Source organism: Scardinius erythrophthalmus (genome assembly GCF_964197995.2).
Source record: "Scardinius erythrophthalmus genome assembly, chromosome: 9".
In the NCBI taxonomy this organism is placed as follows: Eukaryota; Metazoa; Chordata; class Actinopteri; order Cypriniformes; family Leuciscidae; genus Scardinius; species Scardinius erythrophthalmus.
This window is the reverse complement of record NC_138229.1, coordinates 28,572,502-28,592,863: the sequence shown is the minus strand read 5'-3', so window position 1 is coordinate 28,592,863 and position 20,362 is coordinate 28,572,502. Positions and strand designations below refer to the sequence as shown.

The window sequence follows — 20,362 nt, the reverse complement described above, 5'->3', positions numbered from 1 at the left end:
GCGAAGCACTGCTACTTGGGCGGAGTGATTAGCGCAGCACCCGAGAAGTGCTGCCATTGTGGTGAGGAGCAGAGAGTTCGCACAGAGTTGGAGTAATAGTGTCAGCAATTACTATATAGTAAATGCAAAGTTTACAATCATGGGTGTTCGCTGTATACTCGCGACAATAAACAGGGGAGACCAGGTAGGCTAATACCATGCTGTTTCATAGAATTCCAACCAAAAACGCTGACCTGATGAATCAATGGCTACTTGCTCTGGAAAAAGATTCACACACACCTGTAAACATCAAGGACTATCGCGTTTGCTCAGAAGATTTCACTGAGGACGACTATTTTGAAAAAATGGAATTTGCCACACGCACCATGAAACGTGTGCTGAAGGATACGGCCATGCCATCGATAGTAAAGAAAATTGCAAATTGCTAAATATGTTGACATTACAAGTCTGTTAACCTCATTTGACAAGTACAATAAACACAAAAAGGATTGTGCTATTTTTTTGTTAGTTTTAATCATTTCTATTGAATGGGAACCAGAATTGTTTGGCAGAACCGGTCTCGGAACTGGAAAATGTCTTACGATTCCCAACCTTAGTCTAGGGTCTCTACACCTTCAATAATTCATCAGTTTACTCTACAGTAGTTAAACACACGCAATTTTAACACAAGGAACCTTGTTTTAGAACTCATTGAAAACCTCCACGTCACTATTCTCCTCCGTGTTTGCTTATGACATATCCTTCCCGTGGCCTCCTAGCAAGGCTCGGATAGAAAAGTATCCATCTATGAGAGCTTCAGAATCTGGGCGGACGCAGTAGAGTAGGCCAACCGAGGATTTCTCACCTAAGGTTGAGACATTCTACTCATTTCATGTAACATTTTCTCCTATATAGTGTGGGGGGGTGGGTGGGTTTCGAACACAGCCACCAACTCTTCAGTAAAGCAATTTTCACAGTTTTCATGTGGGAGAAAGATAAAGTAGAAAGAAAATTCACAAAAATAGAGGTTTATTTGGTGATAAACATGCCATACGAATAAAGCACTGATTTGATCTGTAAAGTACTTCAGTATGTGTTAGGAAGGAACTCTAAATCTACACCTTCCATGACCATTTTCAGCACACACCGGATACTTTGGGGAATGGTGGCAGGCTTTGAAACAGGGTTTCTTCGTTTGGCGGCAGGCTTTGAAACAGGGTTTCTTCGTTTGGCGGCAGGCTTTGGCACAGTCTCTGGCAGCAGAAGTGAAGCCTCTGGAGGTTTTGTGGCAGGTTTCGACACAGACTTTGATGGTTTGGCGGCAGGCTTGGTAGCAGGCTTTGCCAGCAGGCGTCGGTGCAGGTTTAGGCACAGGCTTCAGTGGTTCAACGGCAGGCTTCGGCGCAGGCTTTGGTGGTTCAGCGGCAGGCTTCGGCGCAGGCTTCGGCGGATCAGCGGCAGGCTTCGGCGCAGGCTTTGGCGCAGGCTTCGGCGGATCAGCGGCAGGCTTCGGCGCAGGCTTTGGCGCAGGCTTCGGCGCAGGCTTCGGCGCAGGCTTCGGCGGATCAGCGGCAGGCTTCGGCGCAGGCTTTGGCGCAGGCTTCGGCGGATCAGCGGCAGGCTTCGGCGCAGGCTTTGGCGCAGGCTTCGGCGGTTCAGCGGCAGGCTTCGGCGCAGGCTTTGGCGGTTCAGAGCAAGGCTTTGGCGGTCCAGCCCCAGGCTTCACTGCATGGATAAAGATGGTCAACTTTAGTCAGTCCATTTAGCGGCATTCGGTCTAAGACATACAGCACAAAACACTCAAAGCAGGAATAGCAAGTCTTACAGACAGGGTTGTATTTTAACTACTCATCTTTAGTCATTTTGTAAAGCCAACCTGGGCTTTAAACAGTGATATGGGTAGAATTCAGTTTTGGAAGTTGTCAGTAACTGTAGTTCAGTCTTTTTACTTCAAAGTTTTAGTACTTTAATAACTAAAGCAGCCCAACATGGCTTCACCCCTTTCATTGCATGTTCCTGGGGGAAGGGCTTTTGTAAATTTTAGGGTTTGTGACGGAACAAGCTTGTTGAAGTCCCTACCAGCCGTTTGTTGTGGTCATTAAAAAACAGTTTCTGTAAAAGAAAATATCTTCCTTGCATTGAACTTTGAGCATCGTAACTTTGCAGATGTGGTTTATCCTCAAACAGCAACATTACACACAAACTTAAGTTTAAAAAAAATAATCATTTTTACATCCTATTCAAGGACCCCTTTAAGGCACTTGCACATTTCTTCGTGCTTCGTAATAAAGTTAAAAGATCTTCTCACCTTTGACTTCTGCGTCTATTGTGCTCAAGCATGCAGACAGACACAATAAAACAGCACTCAAGGTGCAGTACACTCGAACCGTCATCCTCTTGACCTGAGATCTCACAATGAACTTTGCTGGAAGCTGCACTGAAACAGAGGGACAGCAAAGCAAACAAAACTACAATGAAAAAGCATATAGCAGTCTCAAAACATCTGCTCAAACCCACAACACAAATAGCTGTAAAAATGGTTTAGAGCGCTTTTAAAGATCCAAAGGGGTGTGGGCAGGGCATCTCCGACCCTGATGAAACTCAACTGCCTGTAGCTTATTAATAGCCTAACCTTAAAGACCATGATTAGTAAGTTCAGGTGTGTTTGATTAGGGTTGGAAGACGTTCAGGCCTGCGTTTAGGCCATATGTTTGCCATAGGCAAGGCAAGGCTTATTTATATAGCACATTTTCATATAGGCCTACTATGGTAATTCACAGTGCTTTACACAGAAAGGAATTAAAATAATCACAAAATAAAAGCAAGGAAAATTAAAACAGTTATTAAAGGAATTAAAAGAGATATAAAGATGATACATTTCCTTGCCACTGTTGCCTTTGGCTTGCTCAGTTGGGGATATTATGAAGCTGCTTTGATACAATCTGTATTGTGAAAAGCGCTATACAAATACATTTGACATTTATAAAAGGAATTAAAAGAGTAAAAAAATTATACACAGATAAACTTCTCATCTGGCTAAACACCGGTGTATCATATTTTTCACAGCTCCCAATTTTACTCGGATATTTTCCCTTGGTGATTACATTGTGTCTGTGGTGTTCTTTCAGCGCATCTAAGAAATCTATTGAACGTCTCCAATAGACCCGATTTTTCCCTAAAATCGGACAGGAGGAGCTCTAGGACTGAATCACTTGGTAACCTCAGGTTCACTGCCCCACCAGTCCGCACCCCAAAGATTTGTTCGGGAACACTAGGAATGGAATCGATCCAGTCCACAACCCACAGAACCTCGAGTTTAATTACACATCAAACTCACTACTCCACCAAAGACAGAGGTCATCAGCACGGTTTCATCTCTCAAGTTCCCCAATTAAGTAATTTATGTTTGTCTCTTGCCATTTGAGTTCAGTTTAGAATCAAAAGGAGGATGCAAGAATAAAATACAGTGTAGTCAGTCGGACGTACTCATTCAGTAAATGCACAGCTAAACAGATGTGTTTTGAGTCTGTGACTACTGTAGGAGCACGTCTGATCTCTTCTGGAAGGTGGTTCCAGCTGCGGCTGGCATAATAGCTAAAAGCGGACTCGCCATGCTTAGAGTGAACCCTTGGTATTTCTAGCTGATATGATCCTAGTGATCTGAGCGATCTGTTGGGTTTATATTCAGGGAGCATATCTGCAATGTATTGAGGTCCTAGGCCATTGGATTTATATACCAGTGATAATACTTTGAAGTCAATCCTAAATTTAACTGGGAGCCAATGTAAAGACCTGAGGACTAGTGTGATATGTTCATATTTTCTGGTTCTGCTCAGAATCCTGGCGGCAGCGTTCTGTATGAGCTTCAACTGTCTTATTGACTTTTTGGGAAGGCCAGGAGGAGTCCATTACAACAATCCACCCTGCTGGTGATGAAAGCATGAACAAGTTTTTCTAAGTCTTGTCTGGAAACAAAGCATCTAATTCTTGCAATATTTCTCGAGATTCCGGACTTGATTTTTAGTTGTTTGACCCCTAGCTTCAAGGTATGTGTTCACCTTGAGAACTTCATATTTGTTTCCAAACGCAATGACTTTTCTTTGTCTAGAAAGTTTTGGCACATCCAGCTGTTGACTTCATCAATGCATCGGCACAGGGAGTCAATGGGGCTGTAATCGTCAGGCGATAGGGCTAAGTAGAGCTGTGTGTCGTCTGCACATCTGTGGTAAGCAATTTGGTTCTTTTTCATTATTTGGCTCATTGGGAGCATACAGTATACAGGTTTAACAGAAGTGGCGCAAGAATTGAGCCTTGAGGAAGTCTGCATGTCATGGATGTCCACTCAGACTTATGATCTCCTATACTCACATAATAACCTCTCCCATGTTAGTATGACCTGAACCATTTTAGGACTATCTCAGAAAGCCCGACCCAGTTTTCCAGCCTGTTAAGAAGTATGTTATGATCGACAGTGTCAAATGCAGCACTGAGGTCGAGTTGTACCAGAATTGATGTTTTGCCTGTATCAGTATTTAAACGAATATCGTTTATTATCTTTATGAGTGCTGTCTCTGTTCTGTGATGTGGTCGGAAACCAGATTGGAAATTGTCCAAGTATCCATTTGAGCTTAAGAATTTGTTCAGCTGATTGAAGACAACTTTTTCAATGATCTTGCCTATGAAGGGAATATTTTAGATCGGTCTGTAATTGCTCTGTATGTTGCTATCCAGATTGCTCTTTTTCAGGAGGGTCTTGACAACTGTGGTTTTAAGGAACTTTTGTCCCAGAGAATTTACCACTTATAGGAGATCTCCTTCTAAGCTGTTTAACACACTTTTGAAAAAGGAAGTGGGGAGTGTGTCAAGGGCGCAGGTTGATGTTTTAGGGTGCTGTACTGTTTCTTCCAAATTTTTACCATTCACTTCTTCGAAATCAGACATAGTAACTTTCTGCGGATGTGGTCTGATCTGTCTGACCTCAGTACAACACGAGGATATGCTGAACGCCTTTCTGATATTATTGATTTTCTCAGAAAAGAAGGAAGCAAGCTCACTGCATTTGCCGTAATCACGAGATGGTTGTTAGATTAGGTTCGTTTGAGAAGAGCAAAATCTGCAAAGAACCGATCACCGGTGATCACCACAAGATGCATGCCGGTTAGAAATGTGTCCGAGTGTAGTCCGTCTTGCTCTAATGTCATACTGACGTATGTCAAAAAAACTCTCACGACAGCGAGGCGGACGTGTCGGATTCTGCAGTCAGGCACAATTGCTCTCCACTGACTGCGCTGATCAAAAAGCACGACGGGAGACTTGCAGACGACACAGCTTATGCTCATTAGTTATGGCAAGTTTTAGCATTAAATACATCTGGCTGTAATAATCATAATTTAGTTTTGACTAGTCATAATTCCAATTCCAGATAGGCCTATCTTAATTCCAATTTTGACTAGTTGTAATTTGAATTAAAACAATGTTATTTTGACTAGTCATAATATACATTCGAGACATCTACTATGCTGTTTTGACTAGTCATATTCTTCCATTGTCTTCCACTGGAAAATATTTATGGATATCTTCAAATGAGTTTTGACTAGTAGAAATTGTAATTAAAGATATCTCTAATTGATTTTGTACTATAGGTGTAGGATTATCCGTGAACAGGCCATTTAATGAACACAACACTGCATTCCACAGTTCAGAACGATTCCCCATCGAACCATTAAACACATTCATGGGGCCAAGATGGCTAAATGAGATGTCACCCCCCTCCCTCTTTTTGTGCCTGTCTAATCTCACACCAGCAATGCCAGGACAGCAGGGAAAGATTTCTCTTTGTTCCCCAAACTTAAGATAAATCCACAGCCTTATCAGGAAACGAAAGGTGCTAAGGCGTTCCCATCACCACAGACCTTAAACCAAGGACACCTATTTTCTGTAGCTGTACATTCCAGAGACTTTTGTCTCCTAAACCAAGAGACTGAAATTGACCCAGTCGTGGTTTCTAACAAACAATGGTCTCAAAATAATTGATCACCAGTATTTACCTCGCATATATCTTAAGTATCATGCATCTCAACTATGGGAAATATATGTTATTTTGGTACCTAAAATGATTTCTAGAATTTTGATATAAAGTAGATGTTTGTAGGAAGCACCATAAAAAAAAGTAAAAAGTATAAAGTTGGCTTATTAAAGTCTTTAACCAAACTCTCAGGAGTTTGGGCACACGCGATCATGTGGAAATTATGCTAATTAAATGCAAGAACCGGAGAATGGGGCGTAGGTCTCGCCCAAGACAATATCTGATTGGCTGACTCACTTGAAAGGACGGGTCGGATGGACACGCTCATAACCCAATGACAAGCAGCTCTGCGTTGCTTTTTGCCTTGCTTTTGCAGTGACTTTTGCTCTTGTTTTTCATCTACAAGTGTATCCAAAATACATTTGTAGATATATGAAAGTAATTTAGTACTAATCAATTTACAATTGTAGACATGTTGAATTGGATTTTTGACTAGGCAAAACTTAAGAGACATTTCTTGAATTTGAATTATTCTTAGTCAAATCTAATTTAAAGCTATCTGCAATTTAATTATGGATTTCTCAATCTGATTTTTGACTAGGAAGAACTTTATTTGAAGATATCTGCATTCAGCTTTGTGACTAGGAATAATTCCAATGTAGATATCTGGAATTAACATTCTGACTAGTTAAAATTCCTTTATATATATCTGAAACATGCATGCAAATACACATTTGCTAACCTTAAACATTTTATTAACCAATCCTACCTTGGAAACTGTTGTCATCCACCATTTTGTCTAAAAATTGTATAATAAAGGTCCTGCATCTTTGGGTCATTTTAAACTGCTTTATACAGACATAATTCAAAAGTATGAAAATAATAACACAACACAAGTTGTGACACGAGTGAATCTGCAGCAACACAGAAAGCACAATCCATATATAACGTAATGTACTAATCAATGTAATTATTGCCAGTTAAACTTTTATTAACTTGTAATCTTTTTCAAATCAGCCTTCATCTTGGGTCTGCCTTGATTCTGAAACTTTCTTGTCCGTCACACGTTTATTTGTAAGTTTTTTTCACGTTTCTTGAGTATAATTCCATTGTTCTTCACTCATGTCTTTTGGCTAATAAATAAATTCAGAATAGCAGTTTACGGTTCTCTGTCTTTATTGAACATTGCACTTTAGTTGGTCCATTTTGCAACATGATTCAATTAAAATCACAGCGCTACATTCATGCATGCTGGAGACCCTTTACCATATGAATGCATCCAGATATTATTTAATAATCCCTGAAGTAATTCATCCAGTGGCTCTTCTTTCCGTGACAACAAAAGCAGACTACTGTTGTTAGCACAAAGCATTAGGCAGGGAGGGGCTGACTCTAGTGAGAGGGAGGAGTAAATTTAGTCTCACATCACACAACAGATGTGTAACACGTCAATTGAAGATATCTATGACGTCATTACAGATATCTTAAATGGAGTTTTGACTACTCAAAGTATTTAGAGATATCTCGAATCAGATTTATTACTAGTGTAATTATAATTGCAGATATCTCTAATTATCAATCTGACTAGTCAAATTAGAAATATATCTCATCAAAATATAATTGTAACTATCCAAAAAATATTTATGGATAGTCAAAGCGTAGTTTTATATGCCAAAACAGCTTGCCATACCAATGGAAGAATATGGCTAGTCAAAATAAAGCTGTAGATATCTTCAATGAAAAAAATACTTGTCATAATCACGTTGTAGATATCTTAATTCCAATTACAACAAGTCAGAATTGCAGAATAGATATCTGGTATTGGAATGTATAGTCAAAACTAAATTACTATTTGAGCCAGGGGTATTTGCTTAAACGGCTTGCCATACACTCAATATTCTTTGGCTAGTGGTCTCTAATATCTCTGATATTATTAATCAATTTCTTCTACACACAGTCCTTTATACATTATCTTTAAAAACAAATATATTCTGAAGCATTGCAATAATAGTTTGACAGTGCTGCTTTACAATATTAACAGTCACCACCGGCACCGTATAACAACTGCAGTTCAAAAAGAGAAATGCCCAGTGTTAAAAAGCATTGTCAAACACTGAAGTACTGACAATCTTAGCACTTAAGATAGCTGCTTTTAATATTGGCATGTAACTGGTACAATATACTAAAGACATACATATGTGGATTATAGACACAAAGATCCCTTGTGAAAAGACAGAGTTTTAAATGAAGGACCAACCTTTGCGCTCCATAGTTTGTTTTGTATGTTGGATGATGAAATACTGAGCTGTTACTCATGACTTTTTTCTCAAGGCACGTGTGTAATGAGTTAATGCAGAAGTCAAATTCACTGCAATAAAGACTCTAAAACAGTTTTAGGAAAGTGTTATGGCAATAATTATGTTATTTCAATTTTTGCACCAGTGACAAAATTGAGCATATGTGTGCTCACTTGACACAAAGAGGCAATCCTAAGTGATTGTGCATGTATTTTCAGGCAGTGTTGTATGATCATACTTTCTTTTTTTATTATAAGTTATTGGCTCCACCTGACGGTGACTCAGTGAAGTATTTCTATTAGGAGGCGCTTGAAGTCACCGCCACACTCTGAGCTCAGGGCATCCTTTAGGGTAACATCATATTTCTCCAAGTACATGTCCTTGATGGTCTCCAAATCCACCTAGAGGTGAATGTGAACGTGGAAAGGAAAATATTAAAATTATTACCATGAAAAGCTTTGTATTCATTGTATCAAGTCCAGAATTATCTCTACCTCAGAACGTCCCACAATAATACGTATGAGCGTGTCCTCGTCTGTCCCAACTCCTTTCATCGCAGCGTTCAGACGACGGGCGAAATATAGCTGAGGATTTTTAGCACATCGCACTGTTCAAACAAAAACAAAATCACAGTATGATGTGTGTTGCAAGCAGAAAAGGCTATCAAATAGCTTTATCCTTTCAAAGTAGCTTACGGCCACTACTTTGAACAGCAACATGACTCTTTGATTCAAAAGAAGGAACACATTTCCTAAAGGCTTTTCAGAGTTTGGATGGTTATAGTTACCCAGAGTAATGTAACAGTCCTTTAATGTTCCTGTAGCCTCACTGTCTATAGCATCCAGGATATCTGTTCCAGAGAGCTATGGAAAGAAAACAAAAGAGAAACCAGAAACTCAGAAAGAATGTTGAAACAGTTGTTGTAAAGCAGCGTTGGGCATAGCTGGTGTTTGACCGTACAGTTTCATATATCTTGAAGGTGGCCTGAAGCTGTAGGTAGTTCCTGTGAGTGAGGATGTAGCTGAAAGTGGACTCATCTGTTCCAAAACGTCCTTCACCTGCCTGTTGAAAACCAACCACATAGTCATTCTACTCATTCATTCATTCATTGAACAAAATAACTGGGGTTGCCAGGTCTGTTTGACAAAGACTGTTTATCAAATATAGTCCAAAACCAGCCCAATACCAAAACACAAAATATTCCAGAAATTAAATAGGGACTTGTTTTGTGTTTGAGAAAGGTCTTCAATGTGTTAAAATATATAGGAGTCATTGAAGCCAATAGTTTAAGGGACCATTTCTTTATTAAAGCCTTACTTTCCAGTTAGACTAAAGTATAGTTCTACTTGAGAGAAAGAACGCATTATCTTGATGTTTTGAGACGAGACTCCTGTTTATAGTTAAAGCCTGGCCAAATCCAACCTTGGAAAAGCTGTGTGTCGGTGTGTGTGTTAGTCTTCTGGTTGCAGGTTAAGGAACCACTGGCATTATTGCAGATTGAGTAAGTTGTTGTTCGGGACATGTTGGCGCCCAACAACCAAAATCTGCGCCTTGGAAGGTCACGACGTGCCTGACTTCAGGGTCCGAGTGTCAGCTGCCTAATCTATGGAGATATGCTTCCGTCTATCTGTATATGTGTGGAAAATTACTATGTTTATCTATTTCTTAACCAATCAGAAACTGCAACCTGAAGCAGGGACGTAGCTTAGACCTTGGTGAAGGGTATAACTGCTGTGATCTTTGTAACTGTAAGCGGGGCGGCCTACGAACTCCTGTGTGAGTCTTGAAGCTGACTTCTGCTGATGAAACTGCAAACTATCTTCAGTAAAACTTTTCTTCAATTTATTATAATTCTGACTCTGGGTCTTCTTTCAAACATCTGGTCCTTGGGTCCTAGACTGTTAACCCCTAACAGCTGTAACTGGGATGGTGCCCTTTCAGAAACTACTAATATCTACTATTTAGGTAATAGCATGTACACTTTAGGTACTGAAACCTTTAAGGTACTTATATGCACCCTTAAGGAGTGCAAAGGGGTACCGCCCCAGTGACAGCTTTGGTAGCTTTTTTTCGGAGAGATTTTAGAGTGCCTATTAGACATTTTTGGATTTCCTTTGATTTGTAGCCGTACAATGAAAGTAGCAGCAGTGAACATCTGCAAAGTTTAAAATGTCACAAAAAAAAAAAAAAAAAACATGCTGAAAATGTCAATGTCATCATTATTTTAGTATTATTTATTATATTATTTATTAATAGTGCTTTTATTTTTATATTTTCAGTATTTAAGTTTTTTTGTTTAAGTTTTAATAATTTGTTATTTTTATTAGTATTAGTTTTAATAGTGTTAAATGATTTTTATTAGTTTTATAAGTAACAACCACAATTGTATTAGTTGTTTTTCTTTAAATATTTCTATTTAGCTTTAATTTATTTTTATTTAGATTTTAATTTGAGTAATTTTAGCACTTAAACATAAACTTATTTATTTCGGTTAGTTGTAGTTTAAGTTTTTCATCTAATATTTATAATTTATTTTATTTCAGCTTTATTTCAATGACCAAAATTATTTGTAATAGTTTTAGGTTTAGTTTGCGATACAAATATGGATAGTATACACAAAGTAAGGCGGGACTAAAGGCTGATATATACTTCTGCGTCGGACCTGCGCCAGAGCCTCTTCGCTGTAGGCTACGCGTTGGTTTTCATTTATACTTCTGCATCTTCTGCGTTAACATAACATAACATAACATAACATAACATAACATAACATAACATAACATAACATAACATAACATAACATAACATAAACATAAACATAAACATAAACATAACCCTCCTGTGGAAACCTTTTATAAGAATGCAAATTATGCGTGAAAATCATGGACTTGGCAACTTATAAAAATAAACAAAAGTTATAAACTACTTAATTCCAGAGATTTAAACATCAGAGTTATCCTCACCTCAAACAATGATACTGCATCCTGTTCTGCCAAACTTTCATCCACTTCATAAGACTCATCCCTGCTGGCCTGCCGGTGAAAGTCAGTTGTTCATAGCAAATAACACCAACAAACCTTGGTAGATTCAATTGATACATTCAGGGTGCGATTTGCCGGGGGGGATGCGTGGGATTTCCCCCTTTCTGGTCAATGTATCCCTGCCTCTGCTTAATTATTTTTATCCCCAGTGGGGATAAATTTATCCCCCCCTCAAAGTGATCAGTGCTACTACACTAGTGGCGAGGCGGATCACAAAACTTATCACGGATCCGTGGTTTGATTACACTCCATTTTATTTTAAAATGCGCTACTTTGACTGGCTCCGCGCAGCCTCTATCACCACTCTGAAGACTTGCTCAATTTCCCGCCCACGGCGCTATATGATTGGTTACACCTCACGAGTAATAGCCTATCAACACTTGCGAGACGGCTGCAGGTCTTTTTTTACGCCGTATATTCAGCATATTACTGAAGCGGGAATAAAAATCACAATCTGATTATCTGTTTGATGACAAGCAGGGTTAGTGTCCCAGTCACACCACTGAGAATGGCCGAAGTTACACATACGGTGTTTTAATCAATTGAGACTAAACGCAAAGGTTTTTTGATTACTCACTCACTCTTGAGTTTCTGGCGCGAGTGATTTCAATGTAAAGACGCGTTTACGCGCGTCTAGAGGTCCTGCGGCGCGGTAGACGCGAAGCCCGAATGAGGCGAATTGACTTTGTCGGCCCTGCCCGACACGTTAACTGTAATCATGAGCCCGAGCCCGATTTAAACCCGTCCAGAGAGAGAAGTTTTACACACATTTTTTTTAATACGTGGGCCGTTATAACCAGGTGGCGCCAGGGAAGTTGAGATGAAGCAAAGATGAAGTTGACGATCGCCATCTCCGTAGTGAATGCACATATATGGAGAAATGCATGAATTACATCAGAGTGTTGCCTATTTCTTTTCGTTTTAAATTGTTTCGTTTAAAGACATTTCAAGCTTTCTTTAGATATATTTCTTAATATTCTCTGTGTGAGGCATACACTGAGTTTCGGTTAATTTATGATGAGATGCGCAGTGCAAGTGACCGGGGCGCGCGGGCGCCTCCATGATTAGCCTATAGCCTATGTCTGCTATATTTGCTTCTTAAATACATGCAATTCGTTGATGAAAAATGTATTAAAATTAAGATACAATTTATACAAAACGAAATTCACTTTAAAGAAAGGCTTTCTACAAAACAAAAATTAATGAAGTGGTCAAAATCATGTCTGACCCACTCCAAGTCTCCCGATATACTGCACATCCTATCTTCGTGCTGTTCACTTTTCATAATCAACATAGATGAAAAAAAAACAAAAAAAAAAAACATAATATTTTAACAAATATGCAACTAAATTTATTTAGTTATTTATTTATTAAATTTATTATTTAATGGCTAGGCTACAACACATAGTAGGCCTACAGAATCTCTGTACAAATTTCTGCACATTCATTTACTGCTTCTGAATTTTACACACAAGTTGAAAGGCATTTGTTTGTGCATAGTAAAACATATCTGCAACATTTATCAAGTTCACGGATAATTGTGCGTGCATTTATTAATTATTATCTTAATTAATAATGCAACAAGGACAAATCATGGTAACTGTCTTGTTTGTTTATTCAGAATGAAATGGATCGCAAATGGATCCGAATGAAGAAATGTAAAAAAAAAAAAAAAAAACCGTGGACAATGATGAACACAGAAAATAAACATGAATGAACTTTGGATGAACTTTGGATGGCCTAGGAGGAGTAGGCCTAGTAGGCTACAACTCTAATTCAACAAGGTTTTAGAATATAGAATATTTTTTAAACAAAATAAATATTTTTAAAGTTTATTATCCCGGGCCCGGTGTGATGCGTGCGAGTGGAGGAGACGCTGAACATGACACGTGACGTGTTGCATTTTGTAACACAAGTGCTGGATCAAGGGCCCGGCCCGGGTCGGGTCAAGTTCAGCTCGGGCAGAGAATCTAAACTCTGATTTATCTGATCCTGTCCATTAGCTTTGATCCATGTACGGCTTTTCAGAATGTCACCAAGTAGCCTAAATATTTATGTAGCCTAATTTTTCAGCGCGAAAACTCTAGCTAGCTAGCTGGGAACAATGAAAAGGGTCCAGGGGCCGTATTCACAAAGAATTTTAAGGCTAAAAGTAGCTCCTAACTGGCGAATTTAGGAGCAACTCCTAAAAATAATGGGCGTGTCACTCGTAACTTTAGGACTCCTAATTTTTTTCACTAAGAGTAATTCACGAAGCATTTTAGCCCTAAAAGTAGCACCTAAGTCTGGGACAGCTTAAAAGAAGTCGAGAGGACTCCTAACTCACTAAGACCTATTCACAAACCGCTTTTTGTGGCATTTCACGTTGCGATGTTTTGAAATGCGTAGCGGCGGCTACAGGAGCGTCCAATCACGAGGGAAAAATTCTGCATTGTAGGCATAACTAGGGATGCAATAACGCCACCAACAACAACCAAAACTAGGCTACTCATTGCATGTAAACTAATTGTAACGTTTCATTGTGAATCAAATTAAAATGTTCTTCTCTTTGCAAACGTAGGCAGAGACATATAGTGACAGATTAATTCAATAATGTTGCAAAGATATTGCATCAATCCATATGTTTCATTAGGCTACTAGGCTATTTGTTTTGCCTTACTCTTTATTCATTTAGGCTATTTATTCAGTTATTCATCATCTTCCGTCCTTCGCACTACTTGTGTAGCGCACGCATTCTCAGACCTGTCACCTGTCACTCATCATCGTAGGGGAGGTGTTTGGAATCATTCCCGCGTTACAATCATCAGCCAATCAAGGTGGTCACTTCAGTCAGGCTCGTGCATGAGTAATGACGTCATCCATAGCAACGAAGACTCACTCTTAGTTTAGGAGTTGTCATTTTTCTTTACTAAGAGTAGGTCTGAAAGGCGTTGTGAATAACTTTTAAGAGAAAACTCCTAGCTAAAATCTTTTAGTGCGATTTAGGAGTACTCCTAGTGGTAAGATAAAATGCTTTGTGAATACGGCCCCAGAGCAGCAAATGCAGTGAATGAAGTTCATGTTCTCATGGATTATTTTTATGAATAAAAATGTTTCAAAACATCCCCCCCTCTGTTTTTTTCACAAATCGCACCCTGGATACATTGATACTGCACTATAAACTGCAGATCCAGTAACATGCAAATACAAACTTTAGGAATGGAATTCTGCAAAATCAAAGACTATAGAATAACACTTAATTCTTAAGGGACTTTGGCACCATTCATGTTCCACTTCCAGTGAACAAAAGCCTTGATCGTTTCATTCAGTGGAGATGGAATGCAAGTTTTCATGACTAACACAGGCTGCGTCCGAAAGCTTAAAAATGCTGCCTTTTGAGGCTGCATTCAAAGGTAGGCATCAAGGCACTTATAAATCCAATGTTAGCTTCACTTCCTGTCTCCAGTAATGCCTTCATCTGATTGTTTTTTTAAGGCAGCATAGATGTATCCTTCGCTGCCTTTGATATCCCACAATCCTGTGCGTTCCATGCGATGACAGTTAAGCTAAATATAAAAAATGGCGTCTGAAAGTTGTGGTTGGTGGTTAGTTTGTGTGTAAATGTAAGTTTTTAAACCACCATTTTCCACTTTTGATTAGTTATTAAATATTTGATAATTATCACCAAAGCTCTCTCTATTTTGCTGTAGATCATTAAAATGTACGCTGCCTCAGAGGTCTCTCTGAAATCAGTTTCATAAGGTGCCTTCGTATGCAAACGCTGCCTGCTAATTCACTCCCTGATAGGGCAGCGTGGCAACAAGTCAGCTGCATAAGCTTTCAGACACAGCCATAGTCTTGTTATGCTCATAAAGTAATTTATTATGGAAAATGTTTTATTAAATTAGGAAAATGTGTGGCCTCAGACCCCTCTGAACATGAAAAAGTGTTTGAATGTACAAGTATCCACATAGTGTGCACTTCCACATTCTTCCTATCAGTACAAATCATTGCTAAATACTATAAGTATCAAACTTACTTTACATTAACTCATTAGTATGTTTGTATTTTACCTCTAGGAGAGAAACCAGAAGATTCTTCACTTCTCCACTAGTGTCACCTTCAATATCAGCCTCCAGATCTCTCTCATGCACTGGAGATCAAAAGATCTGTTACATGACTATAATAATGCATTATTGTATTATTACTAATAATATTAGCATCACAGCAATGAACATCATAGTATCAATAATGAGTCAACAAAATCATGTCTCTTCATATTTTTTTACATCACAAAATTATTTGTATCTGATTAAAGCTTACCTTGCACATATGCCTCTTTGCAATTCAAAATATCCTGTTAAAGAAAAAATATTTATTGTGTAAGTAATGCTTTTCAGCTGTGTTTGACGCTTGAAATTTGTGTGACTATTCTCCCAATCTAATAATGTAAATTATAACCTGATTGGTGCTGGTGCAGAGTATCTCCACCAGCACGTCCTCATCTGTCCCAGCACCCTTCATGGCTCTCCTCAATTCTTTAGCCATTAAGATGTTGGGCGGGTCCAGCATGGCTATGATTGCGTTCTCAAAGTTTCCTGTGAGTTCATTCTTCAACACTTCCTTCAACTCCTTTCCAATGTGGCCACAGACCGAAAGAACAAACCAGAAACAGACTCAAATAGATGTATGTTGGTTCAGTCTATCAATGAATTATGATATGAAGCAAAAGTTATTCATTAAAAATACTTTTAACAAAAAAACTTAGTTCTCATTACATTCCATTTCAAGGGATTGTATGCGAGATAAATTTGTTACAATGCTGGTTATGAACATTTTAGTCGATTTAGAGAAGGGATATAAAGAACAACTATGGTTCAATCAATACTCCAGCTTTCCATGAGCTCTGCACGATTATTAAAAGCGTGAAAGCATAATGGAAGAAACTACTCCAGTTACCTAATGCAGTCTAAATCAATGCAATGTGATGCTGGGAGAGGAAAATTAGAAACCACTGGTCTATGGCTTATGTCATATATGAGATTAGTGCGTTTGTTCTTATAAGCCACTTTAAAGGCAGGGTAGGCGATTTGTTGCAGACACATTTTTTGCTATGCTGGTTGAAAGTCTCTTCACATCCAGATAGCAATCAGTGGTCTAAATGTATTTATATGTATATCGTCTGTGGAAAGTGTAGGACCATACAATGTTTGTCCAATCATTGCATAAATGAATCTACAGCAGTCAGGTGGTACAGGTCAGCACTCTTTAAGATGTTTATGTTCATTATTACTGTAATGTTATGTGCTTTGAGACATGAGGTAGTTTAAAGCTGTCTCTGATGCTTTTGTTTGCTCCCTGCTGAGCGTGTTCATGTGTTTTGAAGGAGGTGTGGTGTTGGAGATGCTCTGAAGGGAGGGTGAGATCTTATGCTTTCAAAGCTAGCTCGCTATTGCTAGCCTCTCCAAAAAATTGCCTACCCTACCTTTAAAATTTAGACAAACTATATTTACGTCATATTAGATCAGTGTAAATATTGTACTTTCCACAAAAACACAATTATATAAAGGATGTACTTGCATTTGCAAGTAAACATTTCAGACTCACATCGTCATATTTTTCAAAGTAGGCTTGTTTAATCTCCGTTCGCTGGAATGCAGAGCGGTTTGCTAGAATGGAGATGATGGTCTCTTCATCCGTCCCTGTGAACAATAGGAGATGAGCTAATACCTCATAATGCCAGTTATTCCTCTATTATATTTAGGGTATGTTTACACAACAATGATGTACTAAAAATGGAAAAGTTTTTCCTTTGTGTTTAAAAAATAAATAATTGCATACAATGTTGTCAAAACGATCCCCGTTCACACGGATCCGCGGAAACGACTAAAACTGCTGTATTATGCATGCCAGGCCAGTAGTTGGCGATGTCATGGTGTTGTGTAAACACCCCCTAAGAACTCACACCATTTTCAACAAAATATGGAAACTTTTTATGCATTTTGGGCAGTCATTTACACGACAACGGCATTTTTGGGAACTGAAAATGCAAACGTTTGAAAACAGGTTTCAAAGTGCAAGTTTTTGAAAACGACACCGTTATCGTCTCCATGTAAACTACAAAAACGAATTTGTGAAAACGGTGAATTCATGCGTACACGTGTTACGTGTTCATTGTCTATAGGCGCGTAGTGTTTCTTTACAAAGTGACCTCGCCATCTACTGGCCAGGCATGAATAATATCGTTTTCGTGGATCGGTGTGAACGGGGATCATTTTGACAATATCTGTGCGTGAAACTTTTCAAAAACGCAACGTTTTTAGTACATCATTGTCGTGCGTACCCTTAGTTAAAATGCTTAAAGTCAGCATGAAACAATAGTTGTGATTGTCTTTACTTCCCTATTGTGACGTATATCTGAGTGAAATTTCTTCTTGGACAAGAAAAATGGAGGGTGGGCTTGAGTGCTTGTTTGTTTGTGCTCCATAACTGAAACTGCATGTACTTAAATGTTACATTTAACATTTAAATGGTCTTAGTTTAATTAATTTATTTATTTTACTTTTTCTTCTTCTTTTCTACCCCATTTTATATTATTATTAGTAATATATTATTGATGATATTAATAATTATTAATAATAATTTATATGGTTGTTATATATTTTCTAAATGTATCTTGTTTTCTTTAGCTTTTTTGTAAAATGTAAAAATTAAAAATACAAGTAAAAAAATATATATCTATGTAGGGCGTGACTTGATTTTGTCCATGGGGAATTGATTGGATGGTTGTGATTTGCTATTGCCGTGATCTCATGTGAGAGACAGGTTGTCCCACCCTCATGCCAGTAAACATCATCAGAAGAGTGAAAAAATTTCTCTAAGAGGGAGGGGAAGTTAATTTGATTAAAGATTATGAAGGCACAATATATTTATTTTAAATAATAATATGCATGTGGAAATCATTTATAATAATCACTGCAATATTACATAAAAATACGTCAGCGAGGAGGACATTAAAACCAAGCCCCGTTCTCTATTTTTTCTTGTTCAATACTCGGTTTCAATACATCCCAACCATAGGTCCCAACGCTGAAGTAAAGTTGGTAGCAAATTCTGTTTCATGCAGACTTTAAAAGTGCTACATCTTATTTCATCATATTGTAAGTTGAAAAAAAAAAAGCACCCATTTATGTCAGTATTTTCCAACAGTGATTATTTTTATTTAACCTACCCATTCCTTTGCAGGCCTTACGGATTGCCTTGATGTCTGCCATCACATCAAAGTCTTCAAAAGGAGTTATTGTGGGCTGAAATGAAGGTTGTGTAAGAAAAATCATGTGTTGTGCAATCAGACTATATTGCAGTTTTAAATAAAATTTACAGATTTTGAAATGGGTTAAACGGTTCATTCCTTTTAAAATGTACAAAGATATGGTAAGGGACCCAATCAGGATGTTTTTCAAGGGTTTGTGGATTAGATCACAATGCAGTAGTCTGTGTGGGGAGGAGTTCTGTGTCTAACACACACAGCTGAGTCATGGGATCTCTGGGAAAGGACAGGAACAGAGTAAGCCTTCCTCTGCCTCGCCCACTGCCATAACAACAATGTGCACTCATCGAAAACAAAACAGTTATTCTTTGAGAAACATTCTTATTCTTGTTACAAGAGTATCAAGTGTTCAAATCACTGTAAAATACAACATATATGCTAATAGTAAATATAAAATTAATATATGGGAAACTCTTTAAAAACATATTAAGTTTAGTAATGTTAATAATAAAACATGTGGAAAAACTGTTAAAGCATCAAAACAAAACATCGAAGTGTCACGCGAGAAACTCTTTTGCACATAAACACGTTTATTTAGTCTACGCAATATGTTGCATAGCCTACGCAGCAACCTAATAACACTTAATATCGTTATCTGTAGTAAAAGAAACAGAGAAAAGTGCAAAAAAGAAACTTCACTGTTTTACTCACTTGAACGTTGCCCATCTTGTGATGCTGCTGATGTGAGTCTCTGACTGAATGTGTGCTTGCTCTCGCTCTCTCTCTCCACTCGGCCAGAGCATCTTTTTACTCCATCGCATCCCTGACGTCACTGCTGGCGACGTCATCAAATGTGAAAAAAAAAATGATCCGACTTTTCTGTTCTTTTTTGTCATTAACCATATGCTAAACAGAAATGTGTAATATATAGTTTTGTTTTGATGTTCCATGTTTCCTGTCTTGTCATGTGATTCCCTTGCCCTCATGTGCCATGTACATGTGTCATGTTGTCTTTGGTTAATTGCCTTGATTATGTTCACAGGTGTTTATAGTCAATCCTTGGGCGTTTCTCAATACACGCAAACTTTACTTCGGCAGGTCTGCAAATGGAACAGCGGCGTTCAGCTCGCTCTGATACTCCGGTTATCTCTTTATATTTTAGCTAACAATACAACGAAATGTGTTGTAAAACACCACTCTGCCTCTTTTCATGTTTATTTAAAAAGATCTTAAACATATTAATAGCCACACAAATGTGGTTCAGGCAGTGGTTCGTAGCCTGCATTAATTATCTTCACAGCATGCATATTTATAACAAAAAGAGACTGGGTTGTGTCATTTTATTTTATTATAGGGTGAATTGCCCTAATGTGGGACACCTAAGGTCTAGTGTTTGTAGGTCCCCCATAAATACATGAATGACAGTGAAACTATGGGTTAAGGTTAGACAAAGCTGTGGTGTCATATGATCAAAATCACATGACCTAAATGTCCAATCATATTTGAGGGTGGAGCAATCATCAAACAGGAGGCACCTTGTGTGAAGACCATCCGAAGGCCAGTGACATAGAGTTTTAACAAATTTGATATTAAGGAGTTAAATACATTTTAAACAAAGCAATCCTGCTACTTTTTAGTCTAATATGCTTATGAAATGTTTGTCCATCAAAAAATAGTGTAACTTTGTGTGTATAAACTATATATTTAATATTTTTATCAAATTTCCTAGTGTCCCACATTAGGAAATGTGGTTTCCAAATCCGGGACAGTATCA

General features: G+C 38.2%; 2 protein-coding genes across 5 annotated transcripts; both read right to left on the bottom strand.

Moving 5' to 3' along the window:
* Window positions 1-993: 993 nt before the first annotated feature.
* Window positions 994-2,586, bottom strand: LOC308695276 (uncharacterized protein). The gene is made up of 2 exons (XM_081373357.1): window positions 2,288-2,586; window positions 994-1,704 (listed from the first exon to the last, which is right to left on the bottom strand). Exons 1-2 carry the CDS (start codon window positions 2,370-2,372, stop codon window positions 1,076-1,078), a joined length of 714 nt encoding a protein of 237 aa, XP_081229483.1. The 5' UTR covers window positions 2,373-2,586; the 3' UTR covers window positions 994-1,075.
* Window positions 2,587-7,156: 4,570 nt separating this feature from the next.
* Window positions 7,157-19,572, bottom strand: anxa13l (annexin A13, like). 4 transcript variants are annotated; one of them, XM_081374753.1, is made up of 11 exons: window positions 19,300-19,572; window positions 18,550-18,625; window positions 16,926-17,020; window positions 15,780-15,950; window positions 15,642-15,675; window positions 15,392-15,471; window positions 11,262-11,330; window positions 9,262-9,363; window positions 9,089-9,164; window positions 8,796-8,908; window positions 7,157-8,702 (listed from the first exon to the last, which is right to left on the bottom strand). In XM_081374753.1, the coding sequence occupies exons 1-11, from the start codon at window positions 19,312-19,314 to the stop codon at window positions 8,583-8,585; spliced, it is 951 nt and encodes a 316-aa protein (XP_081230879.1). In that variant the 5' UTR covers window positions 19,315-19,572; the 3' UTR covers window positions 7,157-8,582. The 4 variants fall into 4 exon arrangements, with proteins under 4 accessions (XP_081230879.1, XP_081230882.1, XP_081230880.1 ...); XM_081374756.1 differs by having other exon boundaries at window positions 15,780-15,947; window positions 18,550-18,864; window positions 19,300-19,566; XM_081374754.1 differs by having other exon boundaries at window positions 15,780-15,947; window positions 19,300-19,557.
* Window positions 19,573-20,362: the final 790 nt, after the last annotated feature.